Source organism: Panulirus ornatus, chromosome 17 (assembly GCF_036320965.1).
Source record: "Panulirus ornatus isolate Po-2019 chromosome 17, ASM3632096v1, whole genome shotgun sequence".
Taxonomy (NCBI): Eukaryota; Metazoa; Arthropoda; class Malacostraca; order Decapoda; family Palinuridae; genus Panulirus; species Panulirus ornatus.
In genome coordinates this window covers 48017891-48033513 of record NC_092240.1, presented here as the reverse complement: position 1 = coordinate 48033513, position 15623 = coordinate 48017891, and the positions used below count along the sequence as shown (strand labels likewise).

General features: G+C 43.2%; 1 protein-coding gene across 3 annotated transcripts in view; it reads left to right on the top strand.

The window, feature by feature from the left end:
• The window catches only part of LOC139754713 (acetyl-coenzyme A transporter 1), a 67631-nt gene that overhangs the window by 34357 nt on the left and 17651 nt on the right, over nucleotides 1-15623 (top strand). For all 3 annotated transcript variants that reach the window (XM_071672286.1, XM_071672285.1, XM_071672283.1), the window contains exon 10: nucleotides 998-1118. In XM_071672286.1, coding sequence (XP_071528387.1) covers nucleotides 998-1118 — 121 coding nt within the window. The remainder of the gene's footprint in view (nucleotides 1-997; nucleotides 1119-15623) is intronic.

Here is a 15623-nt window from a genome sequence, read left to right as displayed (position 1 = left end):
TGGGTGATTATTGGTGCATATGCACCTGGGCATGAGGAGAAAGATCATGAGAGGCAAGTGTTTTGGGAGCAGCTGAGTGAGTGTGTTAGTAGTTTTGATGCATGAGACTGGGTTATAGTGATGGGTGATTTGAATGCAAAGGTGAGTGATGTGGCAGTTGAGGGAATAGTTGGTGTACATAGGGTGTTCAGTGTTGTAAATGGAAATGGTGAGGAGCTTGTAGATTTGTGTGCTGAAAAAGGACTGGTGATTGGGAATACTTGGTTTAAAAAGAGAGATGTACATAAGTATGTGTATGTAAGTAGGAGAAATGGCCAGAGAGCTGGTATTGGATTATGTGTTAATTGATAGGTGCGCGAAAGAGAGACTTTTGGATGTTAATGTGCTGAAAGGTGCAACTGGAGGGATGTCTGATCATTATCTTGTGGAGGTGAAGGTGAAGATTGTAGAGGTTTTCAGAAAAGAAGAGAGAATGTTGGGGCGAAGAGAGTGGTGAGAGTAAATGAGCTTGGGAAGGAGACTTGTGTGAGGAAGTACCAGGAGAGACTGAGTACAGAATGGAAAAAGTGAGAACAAAGGATGTAAGGGGAGTAGGGGGAGGATTGGGGTGTATTTAGGGAAGCAATGATGGCTTGCGCAAAAGATGCTTGTGGCATGAGAAGCGTGGGAGGTGGGCAGATTAGAAAGGGTAGGTGGAATGAAGAAGTACAGGCTTTTGATATTTCTTTGTATAATTATATCTTGTATGCATTTTTCCAATGTATACAGGAATAGGACTCCTGCAAAACCTTCAAACCATACAGTCTAAGCATATTTATCTGTGCTTCTCTGTCATAACTCTCGTATCCACTCCCTTTCTTTTTATTGTCACTTTGCCTTTGATCATCCGCCTTTCTGCTTTTCCTCATTCCATTGAAACTTTTAAAGATTTTGTTTTCTTGCATTTCTTTTATTATTCTGATATGTCAGGTATCATGTTTTTTATTTTCTTTTACAGACTTTTGTTTGGGCTGGTATTTGCTGGGATAGTATGGATGACACCAATATTCAAATTGGCTGATGGTTCCTTTCCTTTCCACTATTATGCCATCATCGTTATTGTGTACCTTATACATCAGGTAAGAATAGGAATATGCACAAATTAGAATATCATGAATTATAGCAGAAGTTTCTGTTAAGGAAACTGAAGAGATTTTTATGGTACAAAAGACTTATATGTTAATCACTTAGGGTTGAGGGACAAGTTGATTGGGAGGTAAGTTTGAATGGAGGAAAGCTGGAGGAAGTGAAGTGTTTTAGATATCTTGGAGTGGATATAGCAGCGGATGGAACCATGGAAGCAGAAGTGAGTCACAGGGTGGGGGAGGGGACGAAGGTTCTGGGAGTGCTGAATAATGTATGGAAGGTGAGAACATTATCTCGAAGAGCAAAAATGGGTGTTTGAAGGAAGAGTGATTCCAACAATGTTATATGGTTGCGAGGCATGGGCTATAGATAGGGTTGTGCAGAGGAGGGTGGATGCATTGGAAATGAAATGTTTGAGGACAGTATGTGGTATGAGGTGGTTTGATCGAGTAAGTAATGAAAGGGTAAGAGAGATGTGTGGCAATAAAAAGATTGTGGTTGAGAAAGCAGAAGAGTATGTATTGAAATGGTTTGATCACATGGAGAGAATGAGTGAAGGAAGATTGACAAAGAGGATGTATGTGTCAGAGGTGGAGGAAACGAGAAGTGGGAGACCAAATTGGAGATGGAGGAAGGGAATGAAAAAGATTTTGAGTGATTGGGGCCTGAACATACGGAAGGGTGAAAGGCACGCAAGGAGTAGAGTGAATTAGAATGATGTAGTATACCGCGGTCGACGTGCTGTCAGTGGATTGAACCAGAGCATGTGAATATTCTGGGGTAAACCATGGAAGGTTTTGTGGGGCCTGGGTGTGGAAAGGGAACTATGGTTTCAGTGCATTACACATGACAGCTAGAGACTGAGTGTGGACGAATGTGGCCTTTGTTGTCTTTTCCTTGCACTACCTCACACACACATGGGGGGAAGGGGATGCTGTTTCATGTGTGGTGGGATGGCGACGGAAATGGATGAAGGCAGCAAGTATGAATATATACATGTGTATATATGTATATGTCTGTGTGTGTATATGTATGTATACATTGAAATGTATAGGAATGTATATGTACGTGTGTGGGCCTTTATGTATATGCATGTGTATGGATTGGGTTATTCTCTCTTCTGTTTCCTTGCACTGCCTCGCTAATGCAGGAGACAGCAACGAAGTATAATGAAATTAATAATTAATCACACTGGTTGTATCCTATTAAGAGATCATATGCCAATGACAGTATGGAAATGAATATGTAATGTCCATGTTCTTATATACCTACATGTGCATGATAAAGATTGTGTTGTTGTGGTTTTTTATTATTATTTGCTTTGTCGCTGTCTTCCGCATTAGCGAGGTAGCGCAAGGAAACAGACAAAAGAATGGCCCAACCCACCCACATACACATGTATATACATACACGTCCATACACGCAATTATACATACCTATACATCTCAACGTATACCTATATATACACACACAGACATACATATATACACATGTACATAGTTCATAGTCTCCCTCTATTCATTCCCATCGCCACCCCGCCACACATGAAATAACAACCCCCTCCCCCCTCATGTGTGCAAGGTAGCGCTAGGAAAAGACAACAAAGGCCACATTCGTTCACACTCAGTGTAGCTGTCATGTAATGATGCACTGAAACCACAGCTCCCTTTCCACATCCAGGCCCCACAAAACTTTCCATGGTTTACCCCAGACGCTTCACATGCCCTGGTTAAAAACATTGACAGCACGTTGACCCCAGGCTACCACATCATTCCAATTCACTCTATTCCTTGCACGCCTTTCACCCTCCTGCATGTTCAGGCCCTGATCACTCAAAATCTTTTTCACTCCATTTGTCCACCTCCAATTTGGTCTCCTAATTTTCCTCGTTCCCTCCACCTCTGACACATATATCCTCTTGGTCAATCTTTCCTCACTCATTCTCTCCATGTGCCCAAACCATTTCAAAACACCCTCTTCTGCTCTCTCAACCACAGTCTTTTTATTACCACACATCTCTCTTACCATATTATTATTTACTTGATCAAACCACCTCACACCACATGTCCTCAGACACCTCATTTCCAGCACATCCACCTTCCTCCACACAACTCTATCTATAGCCCATGCCTCACAACCATATAACATTGTTGGAACCACTATTCCTTCAAACATACCCATTTTTGCTTTCCGAGATAATGTTCTCGACTTCCACACATTCTTCAGTGCTCCCAGAACTTTCGCCCCCTCCCCCCACCCTGTGATTCACTTCCGCTTCCATGGTTCCATCCACTGTCAGATCCACTCCCAGATATCTAAAACACTTCACTTCCTCCATTTTCTCTCCATTCAAACTTACCTCTCAATTGACTTGTCCCTCAACCCTACTGTACCTAATAGCCCTGCTCTTATTCACATTTACTCTCAGCTTTCTTCTTTCAGACACTTTAAGAAACTCACTCACCAGCTTCTGCAGTTTCTCACACGAATCAGCCACCAGCGCTGTATCATCAGCGAACGACAACTGACTCACTTCCCACGCTCTCTCATCCCCAACAGACTGCATACTTGCCCCTCTTTCCAAAACTCTTGCATTCACCTCTCTAACAACCCCATCCATAAACAAATTAAACAACCATGGAGACATCACACACCCCTGCCACAAACGTACATTCACTGAGAACCAATCACTTTCCTCTCTTCCTACACGTACACATGCCTTACATCCTCGATAAAAACTTTTCATCGCTTCTAACAACTTGCCTCCCACACCATATATTCTTAATACCTTCCACAGAGCATCTCTATCAACTATATCATATGCCTTCTCCAGATCCATAAATGCTACATACAAATCCATTTGCTTTTCTAAGTATTTCTCACATACATTCTTCAAAGGAAACACCTGATCCTCTACCACTTCTGAAACCACACTGCTCTTCCCCAATCTGATGCTCTGTACATTCCTTCACCCTCTCAATCAATACCCTCCCATATAATTTCCCAGGAATACTCAAGAAACTTATACCTCTGTAATGTGAGCACTCACTTTTATCCCCGTTGCCTTTGTACAGTGGCACTATGCAAGCATTCCACCAATCCTCAGGCACCTCACCATAAGTCATACATACATTAATGTTGTGGTTTATGAATATATATATATATATATATATATATATATATATATATATATATATATATATATATATATATATATATATATATATATATATATATATTATTTTTTTTTTTTTTTTTTATACTTTGTCGCTGTCTCCCGCGTTTGCGAGGTAGCGCAAGGAAACAGACGAAAGAAATGGCCCAACCCCCCCCATACACATGTACATACATACGTCCACACACGCAAATATACATACCTACACAGCTTTCCATGGTTTACCCCAGACGCTTCACATGCCTTGATTCAATCCACTGACAGCACGTCAACCCCGGTATACCACATCGCTCCAATTCACTCTATTCCTTGCCCTCCTTTCACCCTCCTGCATGTTCAGGCCCCAATCACACAAAATCTTTTTCACTCCATCTTTCCACCTCCAATTTGGTCTCCCTCTTCTCCTTGTTCCCTCCACCTCCGACACATATATCCTCTTGGTCAATCTTTCCTCACTCATCCTCTCCATGTGCCCAAACCACTTCAAAACACCCTCTTCTGCTCTCTCAACCACGCTCTTTTTATTTCCACACATCTCTCTTACCCTTACGTTACTCACTCGATCAAACCACCTCACACCACACATTGTCCTCAAACATCTCATTTCCAGCACATCCATCCTCCTGCACACAACTCTATCCATAGCCCACGCCTCGAAACCATACAACATTGTTGGAACCACTATTCCTTCAAACATACCCATTTTTGCTTTCGAGATAATGTTCTCGACTTCCACACATTCTTCAAGGCCCCCAGGATTTTCGCCCCCTCCCCCACCCTATGCTCCACTTCCGCTTCCATGGTTCCATCCGCTGCCAGATCCACTCCCAGATATCTAAAACACTTCACTTCCTCCAGTTTTTCTCCATTCAAACTCACCTCCCAATTGACTTGACCCTCAACCCTACTGTACCTAATAACCTTGCTCTTATTCACATTTACTCTTAACTTTCTTCTTCCACACACTTTTCCAAACTCAGTCACCAGCTTCTGCAGTTTCTCACATGAATCAGCCACCAGCGCTGTATCATCAGCGAACAACAACTGACTCACTTCCCAAGCTCTCTCATCCCCAACAGACTTCATACTTGCCCCTCTTTCCAAAACTCTTGCATTTACCTCCCTAACAACCCCATCCATAAACAAATTAAACAACCATCGAGACATCACACACCCCTGCCGCAAACCTACATTCACTGAGAACCAATCACTTTCCTCTCTTCCTACACGTACACATGCCTTACATCCTCGATAAAAACTTTTCACTGCTTCTAACAACTTTCCTCCCACACCATATATTCTTAATACCACATATGGATATATGTGTCGGAGGTGGAGGGAACGAGGAGAAGTGGGAGACCAAATTGGGGGTGGAAAGATGGAGTGAAAAAGATTTTGAGTGATCGGGGCCTGAACATGCAGGAGGGTGAAAGGTGGGCAAGGAATAGAGTGAATTGGATCAATGTAGTGTACCGGGGTCGACGTGCTGTCAGTGGATTGAATCATGGCATGTGAAGCATCTGGGGTAAAGCATGGAAAATTGTGTGGGGCCTGGATGTGGAAAGGGAGCTGTGGTTTCGGGCATTATTGCATGACAACTGGAGACTGAGTGTGAGCGAATGGGGCCTTTGTTGTCTTTTCCTGGCGCTGCCTCGTGCACATGAGGGGGGAGGGGGATGTAATTCCGTGTGTGGTGGGGTGGCGATGGGGGTGAGTAGGGGCAGACAGTGTGAATTTTGTGCATGTGTGTATATGTGTGTATATGTATATGTATATGTATATGTGTTTACGTTGGGATGTGTGGGTGTGTATGTTTGTGTGTGTGGACGTGTGTGTGTGTGTGCATGTGTGTGGGGGTGGGTTGGGCCATTTCTTTTGTCTGTTTCCTTGTGCTACCTCACAGGTGCGGGAGACAGCGACAAAGCAAAATAAATAATAAATATATATAAATCCTCCCCTCCTTATATTTTTAACTTTCTAAAATGGGAAACAGAAAATGGAGTCACGTGGGGAGTGCTCATCCTCCTTGAAGGCTCAGACTGGGGTGTCTAAATTTGTGTGGATGTAACCAAGATGTGAAAAAAAGGAGAGATAGGTAGTATGTTTCAGGAAAGGAACCTGGATGTTTTGGCTCTGAGTGAAACGAAGCTCAAGGGTAAAGGGGAAGAGTGGTTTGGGAATGTCTTGGGAGTAAAGTCAGGGGTTAGTGAGAGGACAAGAGCAAGGGAAGGAGTAGCAGTACTCCTGAAACAGGAGTTGTGGGAGTATGTGATAGAATGTAAGAAAGTAAATTCTTGATTAATATGGGTAAAACTGAAAGTTGATGGAGAGAGATTGGTGATTATTGGTGCATATGCACCTGGGCATGAGAAGAAAGATCATGAGAGGCAAGTGTTTTGGGAGCAGCTGAATGAGTGTGTTAGTGGTTTTGATGCACGAGACCGGGTTATAGTGATGGGTGATTTGAATGCAAAGGTGAGTAATGTGGCAGTTGAGGGAATAATTGGTATACATGGGGTGTTCAGTGTTGTAAATGGAAATGGTGAAGAGCTTGTAGATTTATGTGCTGAAAAAGGACTAGTGATTGGGAATACCTGGTTTAAAAAGAAAGATATACATAAGTATACGTATGTAAGTAGGAGAGATGGCCAGAGAGCGTTATTGGATTACGTGTTAATTGACAGGCATGCGAAAGAGAGACTTTTGGATGTTAATGTGCTGAGAGGTGCAACTGGAGGGATGTCTGATCATTATCTTGTGGAGGCTAAGGTGAAGATTTGTATGGGTTTTCAGAAAAGAAGAGTGAATGTTGGGGTGAAGAGGGTTGTGAGAGTAAGTGAGCTTGGGAAGGAGACTTGTGTGAGGAAGTAGCAGGAGAGACTGAGAACAGAATGGAAAAAGGTGAGAACAATGGAAGTAAGGGGAGTGGGGGAGGAATGGGATGTATTTAGGGAATCAGTGATGGATTGCGCAAAAGATGCTTGTGGCATGAGGAAAGTGGGAGGTGGGTTGATTAGAAAGGGTAGTGAGTGGTGGGATGAAGAAGTAAGATTATTAGTGAAAGAGAAGAGAAAGGCATTTAGATGATTTTTGCAGGGAAAAAATGCAGTTGATTGGGAGATATATAAAAGAAAGAGACAGGAGGTCAAGACAAAGGTGCAAGAGGTGAAAAAGAGGGCAAATGAGAGTTGGGGTGAGAGAGTATCATTAAATTTTAGGGAGAATAAAAAGATGTTCTGGAAGGAGGTAAATAAAGTGCGTAAGACAAGGGAGCAAATGGGAACTTCAGTGAAGGGCACAAATGGGGAGGTGATAACAAGTAGTGGTGATGTGAGGAGATGGAGTGAGTATTTTGAAGGTTTGTTGAATGTGTTTGATGATAGAGTGGCAGATATAGGGTTTTTTGGTCGAGGTGGTGTGCAAAGTGAGAGGGTTAGGGAAAATGATTTGGTAAACAGAGAAGAGGTAGTAAAAGCTTTGCGGAAGATGAAAGCCGGCAAGGCAGCAGGTTTGGATGGTTTTGCAGTGGAATGTATTAAAAAAGGGGGTGACTGTATTGTTGACTGGTTGGTAAGGTTATTTAATGTATGTATGATTCATGGTGGGGTGCCTGAGGATTGGCGGAATGCGTGCATAGTGCCATTGTACAAAGGCAAAGGGGATAAGAGTGAGTGCTCAAATTACAGAGGTATAAGTTTGTTGAGTATTCCTGGTAAATTATATGAGAGGGTATTGATTGAGAGGGTGAAGGCATGTACAGAGCATCAGATTGGGGAAGAGCAGTGTGGTTTTCAGAAGTGGTAGAGGATGTGTGGATCAGGTGTTTGCTTTGAAGAATGTATGTGAGAAATACTTAGAAAAGCAAATGGATTTGTATGTAGCATTTATGGATCTGGAGAAGGCATAAGTTCATAGAGATGCTCTGTGGAAGGTATTAAGAATATATGGTGTGGGAGGCAAGTTGTTAGAAGCAGTGAAAAGTTTTTATCGAGGACGTAAGGCATGTGTACGTGTAGGAAGAGAGGAAAGTGATTGGTTCTCAGTGAATGTAGGTTTGCCGCAGGGGTGTGTGATGTCTCCATGGTTGTTTAATTTGTTTTTGGATGGGGTTGTTAGGGAAGTGAATGCAAGAGTTTTGGAAAGAGGGGCAAGTATGAAGTCTGTTGTAGATGAGAGAGCTTGGGAAGTGAGTCAGTTGTTGTTCGCTGATGATACAGCGCTGGTGGCTGATTCATGTGAGAAACTGCAGAAGCTGGTGACTGAGTTTGGTAAAGTGTGTGAAAGAAGAAAGTTAAGAGTAAATGTGAATAAGAGCAAGGTTATTAGGTACAGTAGGGTTGAGGGTCAAGTCAATTGGGAGGTAAGTTTGAAAGGAGAAAAACTGGAGGAAGTAAAGTGTTTTAGATATCTGGGAGTGGATCTGGCAGCGGATGGAACCATGGAAGCGGAAGTGAATCATAGGGTGGGGAAGGGGGCAAAAATCCTGGGAGCCTTGAAGAATGTGTGGAAGTCTAGAACATTATCTTGGAAAGCAAAAATGGGTATGTTTGAAGGAATAGTGGTTCCAACAATGTTGTATGGTTTCGAGGCGTGGGCTATGGATAGAGTTGTGTGCAGGAGGGTGGATGTGCTGGAAATGAGATGTTTGAGGACAATGTGTGGTCTGAGGTGGTTTGATCGAGTAAGTAATGTAAGGGTAAGAGAGATGTGTGGAAATAAAAAGAGCGTGGTTGAGAGAGCAGAAGAGGGTGTTTTGAAGTGGTTTGGGCACATGGAGAGAATGAGTGAGGAAAGATTGACCAAGAGGATATATGTGTCGGAGGTGAAGGGAATGAGGAGAAGTGGGAGACCAAATTGGAGATGGAAAGATGGAGTGAAAAAGATTTTGTGTGATCGGGGTCTGAACATGCAGGAGGGTGAAAGGAGGGCAAGGAGTAGAGTGAATTGGATCGATGTGGTATACCGGGGTTGACGTGCTGTCAGTGGATTGAATCAGGGCATGTGAAGCGTCTGGGGTAAACCATGGAAAGTTGTGTGGGGCCTGGATGTGGAAAGGGAGCTGTGGTTTCGGGCATTATTGCGAGGCTGTTAGAGACTGAGTGTGAACGAATGTGGCCTTTGTTGGCTTTTCCTAGTGCTACCTCGTACACATGAGGGGGGAGGGGGATGGTATTCCATGTGTGGCGAGGTGGCGATGGGAGTGAATGGGGGCAGACAGTGTGAATTGTGTGCAGGGGTATATATGTATTGTGTCTGTGTATGTATATATGTGTGTACATTGAGATGTATAGGTATGTATATTTGCGTGTGTGGACATGTGTGTATACATTGTGTATGGGGGTGGGTTGGGCCATTTCTTTCATCTGTTTCCTTGCGCTACCTCGCAAACGCGGGAGACAGCGACAAAGCAAAATAAAAAATAATAAAAAATAATATATATATATAGGGAGGTGAATGCAAGAGTTTTGGAAAGAGGGGCAAGTATGAAGTCTGTTGGGGATGAGAGAGCTTGGGAAGTGAGTCAGTTGTTGTTCGCTGATGATACAGCACTGGTGGCTGATTCATGTGAGAAACTGCAGAAGCTGGTGACTGAGTTTGGTAAAGTGTGTGGAAGAAGAAAGTTAAGAATAAATGTGAATAAGAGCAAGGTTATTAGGTACAGTAGGGTTGAGGGTCAAGTCAATTGGGAGGTGAGTTTGAATGGAGAAAAACTGGAGGAAGTGAAGTGTTTTAGATATCTGGGAGTGGATCTGGCAGCGGATGGAACCATGGAAGCGGAAGTGGATCATAGGGTGGGGGAGGGGGCGAAAATTCTGGGGGCCTTGAAGAATGTGTGGAAGTCGAGAACATTATCTCGGAAAGCAAAAATGGGTATGTTTGAAGGAATAGTGGTTCCAACAATGTTGTATGGTTGCGAGGCGTGGGCTATGGATAGAGTTGTGCGCAGGAGGATGGATGTGCTGGAAATGAGATGTTTGAGGACAATGTGTGGTGTGAGGTGGTTTGATCGAGTGAGTAATGTAAGGGTAAGAGAGATGTGTGGAAATAAAAAGAGCGTGGTTGAGAGAGCAGAAGAGGGTGTTTTGAAGTGGTTTGGGCACATGGAGAGAATGAGTGAGGAAAGATTGACCAAGAGGATATATGTGTCGGAGGTGGAGGGAACAAGGAGAAGAGGGAGACCAAATTGGAGGTGGAAAGATGGAGTGAAAAAGATTTTGTGTGATCGGGGCCTGAACATGCAGGAGGGTGAAAGGAGGGCAAGGAATAGAGTGAATTGGAGCGATGTGGTATACCGGGGTTGACGTGCTGTCAGTGGATTGAATCAAGGCATGTGAAGCGTCTGGGGTAAACCATGGAAAGCTGTGTAGGTATGTATATTTGCGTGTGTGGACGTATGTATATACATGTGTATGGGGGGGGGTTGGGCCATTTCTTTCGTCTGTTTCCTTGCGCTACCTCGCAAACGCGGGAGACAGCGACAAAGTATAAAAAAAAAAAAAAAAAAAAAGTGTGGGGATAGGGAGAAAGAATACTTCCCATGCATTCCTCACGTGTCATAGAAGGCGACTAAAGGGGACGGGAACGGGGGGCTAGAAACCCTCCCCTCCTTGTATTTTAAGTTTCTAAAAGGGGAAACAGAAGGAGGAGTCACGTGGGGAGTGCTCATCCTCCTTGAAGGCTCAGATTGGGGTGTCTATATGTGTTGATGTAACCAAGATGAGAAAAAAGGAGAGATAGGCAGTATGTTTGAGGAAAGGAACCTGGATGTTGTGGCTGTGAGTGAAACGAAGCTCAAGGGTAAAGGGGAAGAGTGGTTTAGGAATGTCTTGGGAGTAAAGTCAGGGGTTGGTGAGAGGACAAGAGCAAGGGAAAGAGTAGCACTACTCCTGAAACAGGAGTGGTTGGAGTATGTGATAGAGTGTAAGAAAGTAATCTCTAGATTGATATGGTTAAAACTAAAAGTGGATGGAGAGAGGTGGGTGATTATTGGTGCCTATGCACCTGGTCATGAGAAGAAAGATCATGAGAGGCAAGGTGTTTTGGGAGCAGCTGAGTGAGTGTGTTAGTAGTTTTGATGCACGAGACCGGGTTATACTGATGAGTGATTTGAATGCAAAGGTGAGTAATGTGGCAATTGAGGGAATAATTGGTTTACATGGGGTGTTCAGTGTTGTAAATGGAAATGGTGAAGAGCTTGTATATTTATGTGCTGAAAAAGGACTGGTGATTGGGAATACCTTGTTTAAAAAGCAAGATATACATAAGTATCTGCAGTTTCTCACATGAATCAACCACCAGCGCTGTATCATCAGCCAACAACAACTGACTCACTTCCCAAGCTCTCTCATCTACAACAGACTGCATACTTGCCCCTCTTTCCAAAACGATTGCATTCACCTCCCAACCCCATCCAAAAACAAGTTAAACAACCATGGAGACATCACACATCCCTGCCGCAAACCTACATACACTGAGAACCAATCACTTTCCTCTCTTCCTACATGTACACATACCTTACATCCTCGATAAAAACATTTCACTGCTTCTGATAACTTGTCTCCCACACCATATATTCTTAATACCTTCCACAGAGCATCTCTATCAACTCTATCATATGCCTTCTCCAGATCCATAAATGCTACATACAAATCCATTTGCTTTTCTAAGTATTTCTCACATACATTCTTCAAAGCAAACACCTGATCCACACATCCTCTACCACTTGTGAAACCACACTGCTATTCCCCAATCTGATGCTCTGTACAATCCTTCACCCTCTCAATCAATACCCTCCCATATAATTTACCAGGAATATTCAACAAACTTATACCTCTGTAATTTGAGCACTCACTCTTATCCCCTTTGCCTTCATACAATGGCACTATGCAAGCATTCCGCCAATCCTCAGGCACCTCACCATGAATCATACATACATTATATAACCTTACCAACCAGTCAACAATACAGTCACCCCCTTTTTTAATAGATTCCACTGCAATACCATCCAAACCTGCTGCCTTGCCGGCTTTCATCTTCCACAAAGCTTTTACTACCTCTTCTCTATTTACCAAATTATTTTCCCTAACCCTCTCACTTTGCACACCACCTCGACCAAAACACCCTATATCTGCCACTCATCAAACACATTCAACAAACCTTCAAGATACTCACTCCATCTCCTTCTCACATCACCACTACTTGTTATCACGTCCCCATTAGCCCCCTTCACTGAAGTTCCCATTTGCTCCCTTGTCTTACGCACTTTATTTACCTCCTTCCAAAACATCTTTTTATTCTCCCTAAAATTTAATGATACTCTCTCACCCCAACTCTCATTTGCCCTCTTTTTCACCTCTTGCACCTTTCTCTTGACCTCCTTCCTCTTTCTTTTATACATCTCCCACTCATTTGCATTTTTTCCCTGCAAAAATCATCCAAATGACTTTCTCTTCTGTTTCACTAATGATCTTACTTCTTCATCCCACCACTCACTACCCTTTCTAATCAACCCACCTCCAACGCTTCTCATGCCACAAGCATCTTTTGCGCAAGCCATTACTGGTTCCCTAAATACATCCCATTCCTCCCCCACCCCCCTTACGTCCTTTGTTATCACCTTTTTCCATTCTGTATTCAGTCTCTCCTGGTACTTCCTCACACAAGTCTCCTTCCCAAGCTCGCTTACTCTCACCACTCTCTTCACCCCAACATTCTCTCTTCTTTTCTGAAAACCTCTACAAATCTTCACCTTCGCCTCCACATGATAATGATCAGACATCCCTCCAGTTGCACCTCTCAGCACATTAACATCCAAAAGTCTCTCTTTCACGCGCCTATCAATTAACACGTAATCCAATAATGCTCTCTGGCCATCTCTCCTACTTACATATGTATACTTATGTATATCTTTCTTTTTAAACCAGGTATTCCCAATCACCAGTCCTTTCTCAGCACACAAATCCACAAGCTCTTCCCCATTTCCATTTACAACACTGAACACCCCATGTATACCAATTATTCCCTCAACTGCCACATTACTCACCTTTGCATTCAAATCACCCATCACTATAACCTGGTCTTGTGCATCAAAACCACTAACACACTCATTCAGCTGCTCCCAAAACACTTGCCTCTCATGATCTTTCTTCTCATGCCCAGGTGCATATGCACCAATAATCACCCATCTCTCTCCATCAACTTTCAGTTTTACCCATATCAATCTAGAATTCACTTTCTTACACTCTATCACATACTCCCACAACTCCTGTTTCAGGAGTAGTGCTACTCCTTCCCTTGCTTTTGTCCTCTCACTAACCCCTGACTTTACTCCCAAGACATTCCCAAACCACTCTTCCCCTTTACCCTTGAGCTTCGTTTCACTCAGAGCCAAAACATCCAGGTTCCTTTCGTCAAACATACTACCTATCTCTCCTTTTTTCTCATGTTGGTTACATCCACACACATTTAGACACCCCAATCTGAGCTTTTGAGGAGGATGAGCACTCCCCGCGTGACTCCTTCTGTTTCCCCTTTTAGAAAGTTAAAATACAAGGAGGGGAGGGTCTCTGGCTCCCTGCTCCTGTCCCCTTTAGTCGCCTTCTACGACACGTGAGGAATGTGTGGGAAGTATTCTTTCTCCCCTATCCCCAGGGATAAGCTGTGGTTTCTGGGCATTATTACATGACAGCTAGAGACTGAGTGTGAACAAATAGGGCCTTTGTTGTCCTTTTCTAGTGCTACCTCACACACATGAGGGGGGGAGGGGGTTGTTATTCCATGTGTGGCGGGGTGGCGATGAGAATAAATAAAGGCAGACAGTATGAATTATGTACATGTGTATATATGTATAAGTCTGCGTGTGTATATATATGTGTACATGGAGATGTATAGGTATGTATATTTGCGTGTGTGGACATGTATGTATATACATGTGTATGGGGGTGGGTTGGACCATTCTTTCGTCTGTTTCCTTGCTCTACCTTGCTAACGCGGGGGACAGCTACAAAGCAAAATAGATAAGGTATATATAAATATTTTTCTCTTTCCTTTAAACTATTCGCCATTTCCCGCATTAGCGAGGTAGCGTTAAGAACAGAGGACTGGGCCTTTGGGGGAATATCCTCACCTGGCCCCCTTTTCTGTTCCTTCTTTTGGAAAAATCAAGAAAAAATAGAGAGGGGAGGATTTCCAGCCCCCCGCTCCCTCCCCTTTTAGTCGCCTTCTACGACACGCAGGGAATACGTGGGAAGTATTCTTTCCCCCCTATCCCCAGGGATAATATGTAAATATATATATATATGTATATATGTATGGGGATAGGGAGAAAGAATACTTCCCATGCGTCCCTCACGTGTCATAGAAGGCGACTAAAGGGGACGGGAACGGGGGGCTAGAGCATTGAAAAATGTGCCAAAGGCGAGAACATTATCTTAGAAAGCAAAAATGTGTATGTTTGAAGGAATAGTGGTTCCAACAATGTTATATGGTTGCGAGGCGTGGGCTATAGATAGAGTTGTACGGAGGAGGGTGTGTGTGTTGGAAATGAGGTGTTTGAGGACAATATGTGGTGTGAGGTGGTTTGATCGAGTAAGTACTGTTGTGCACTTGCTGCTGTGCAAGTGCTGCTGCACACCAGCTTTCATCTTCCCAGCCACAGGGGAGGGAGTAGGAGGCTGGGGGGCACATGCCTGACCTCGTGTCTATCTCCAGTGTGGTAACTCTTGCTCCTCTGTCTCCCGCTTCCTCACCTGACCCAACCTGACCATACAGGAACTCTGAAAGTGGAAGAAATTCATTACACAATTTTATAAATCATTTTATATATTATTTTGAATAAGTAACAAATTTCCATATTTTTCTTAAGAAACATAAAGTTTGAGTATTTAATTTTTACCATCTTTTTATTGTTAGATTAGAACAACAGATGTAATAGAAAAGTGGAACACAGAAATACATAGAAAAAACATGTAAGAGCAAGACTTTAGAGTTTTTTTTTTTTTAACTAAAATAAAATTCTTTTTTTAAATAATAATGATTTCTTTCATAAATAAAGACCTTTTACCACTACGAAACTGTTGATAAGATGGATCCGTGGAGATAGACCAACTAAAATAGATCCGCCAGAGATGGGCCTCAGAGATGCAACTGGTAACAGGGACTTCATATTATCATGCTGTCTGGGGGCACCTGGTCCTTATCATCGTCAACATCCAGGAAAGACAATATTTCCAAGGCTCCCTCTCCAGTCCAGAAGTCGAGGGAGAACTGTTCCCCCAGCATGTCCATCCTCAGGCAAGGGTCATTGACATATTGTGACTCGATC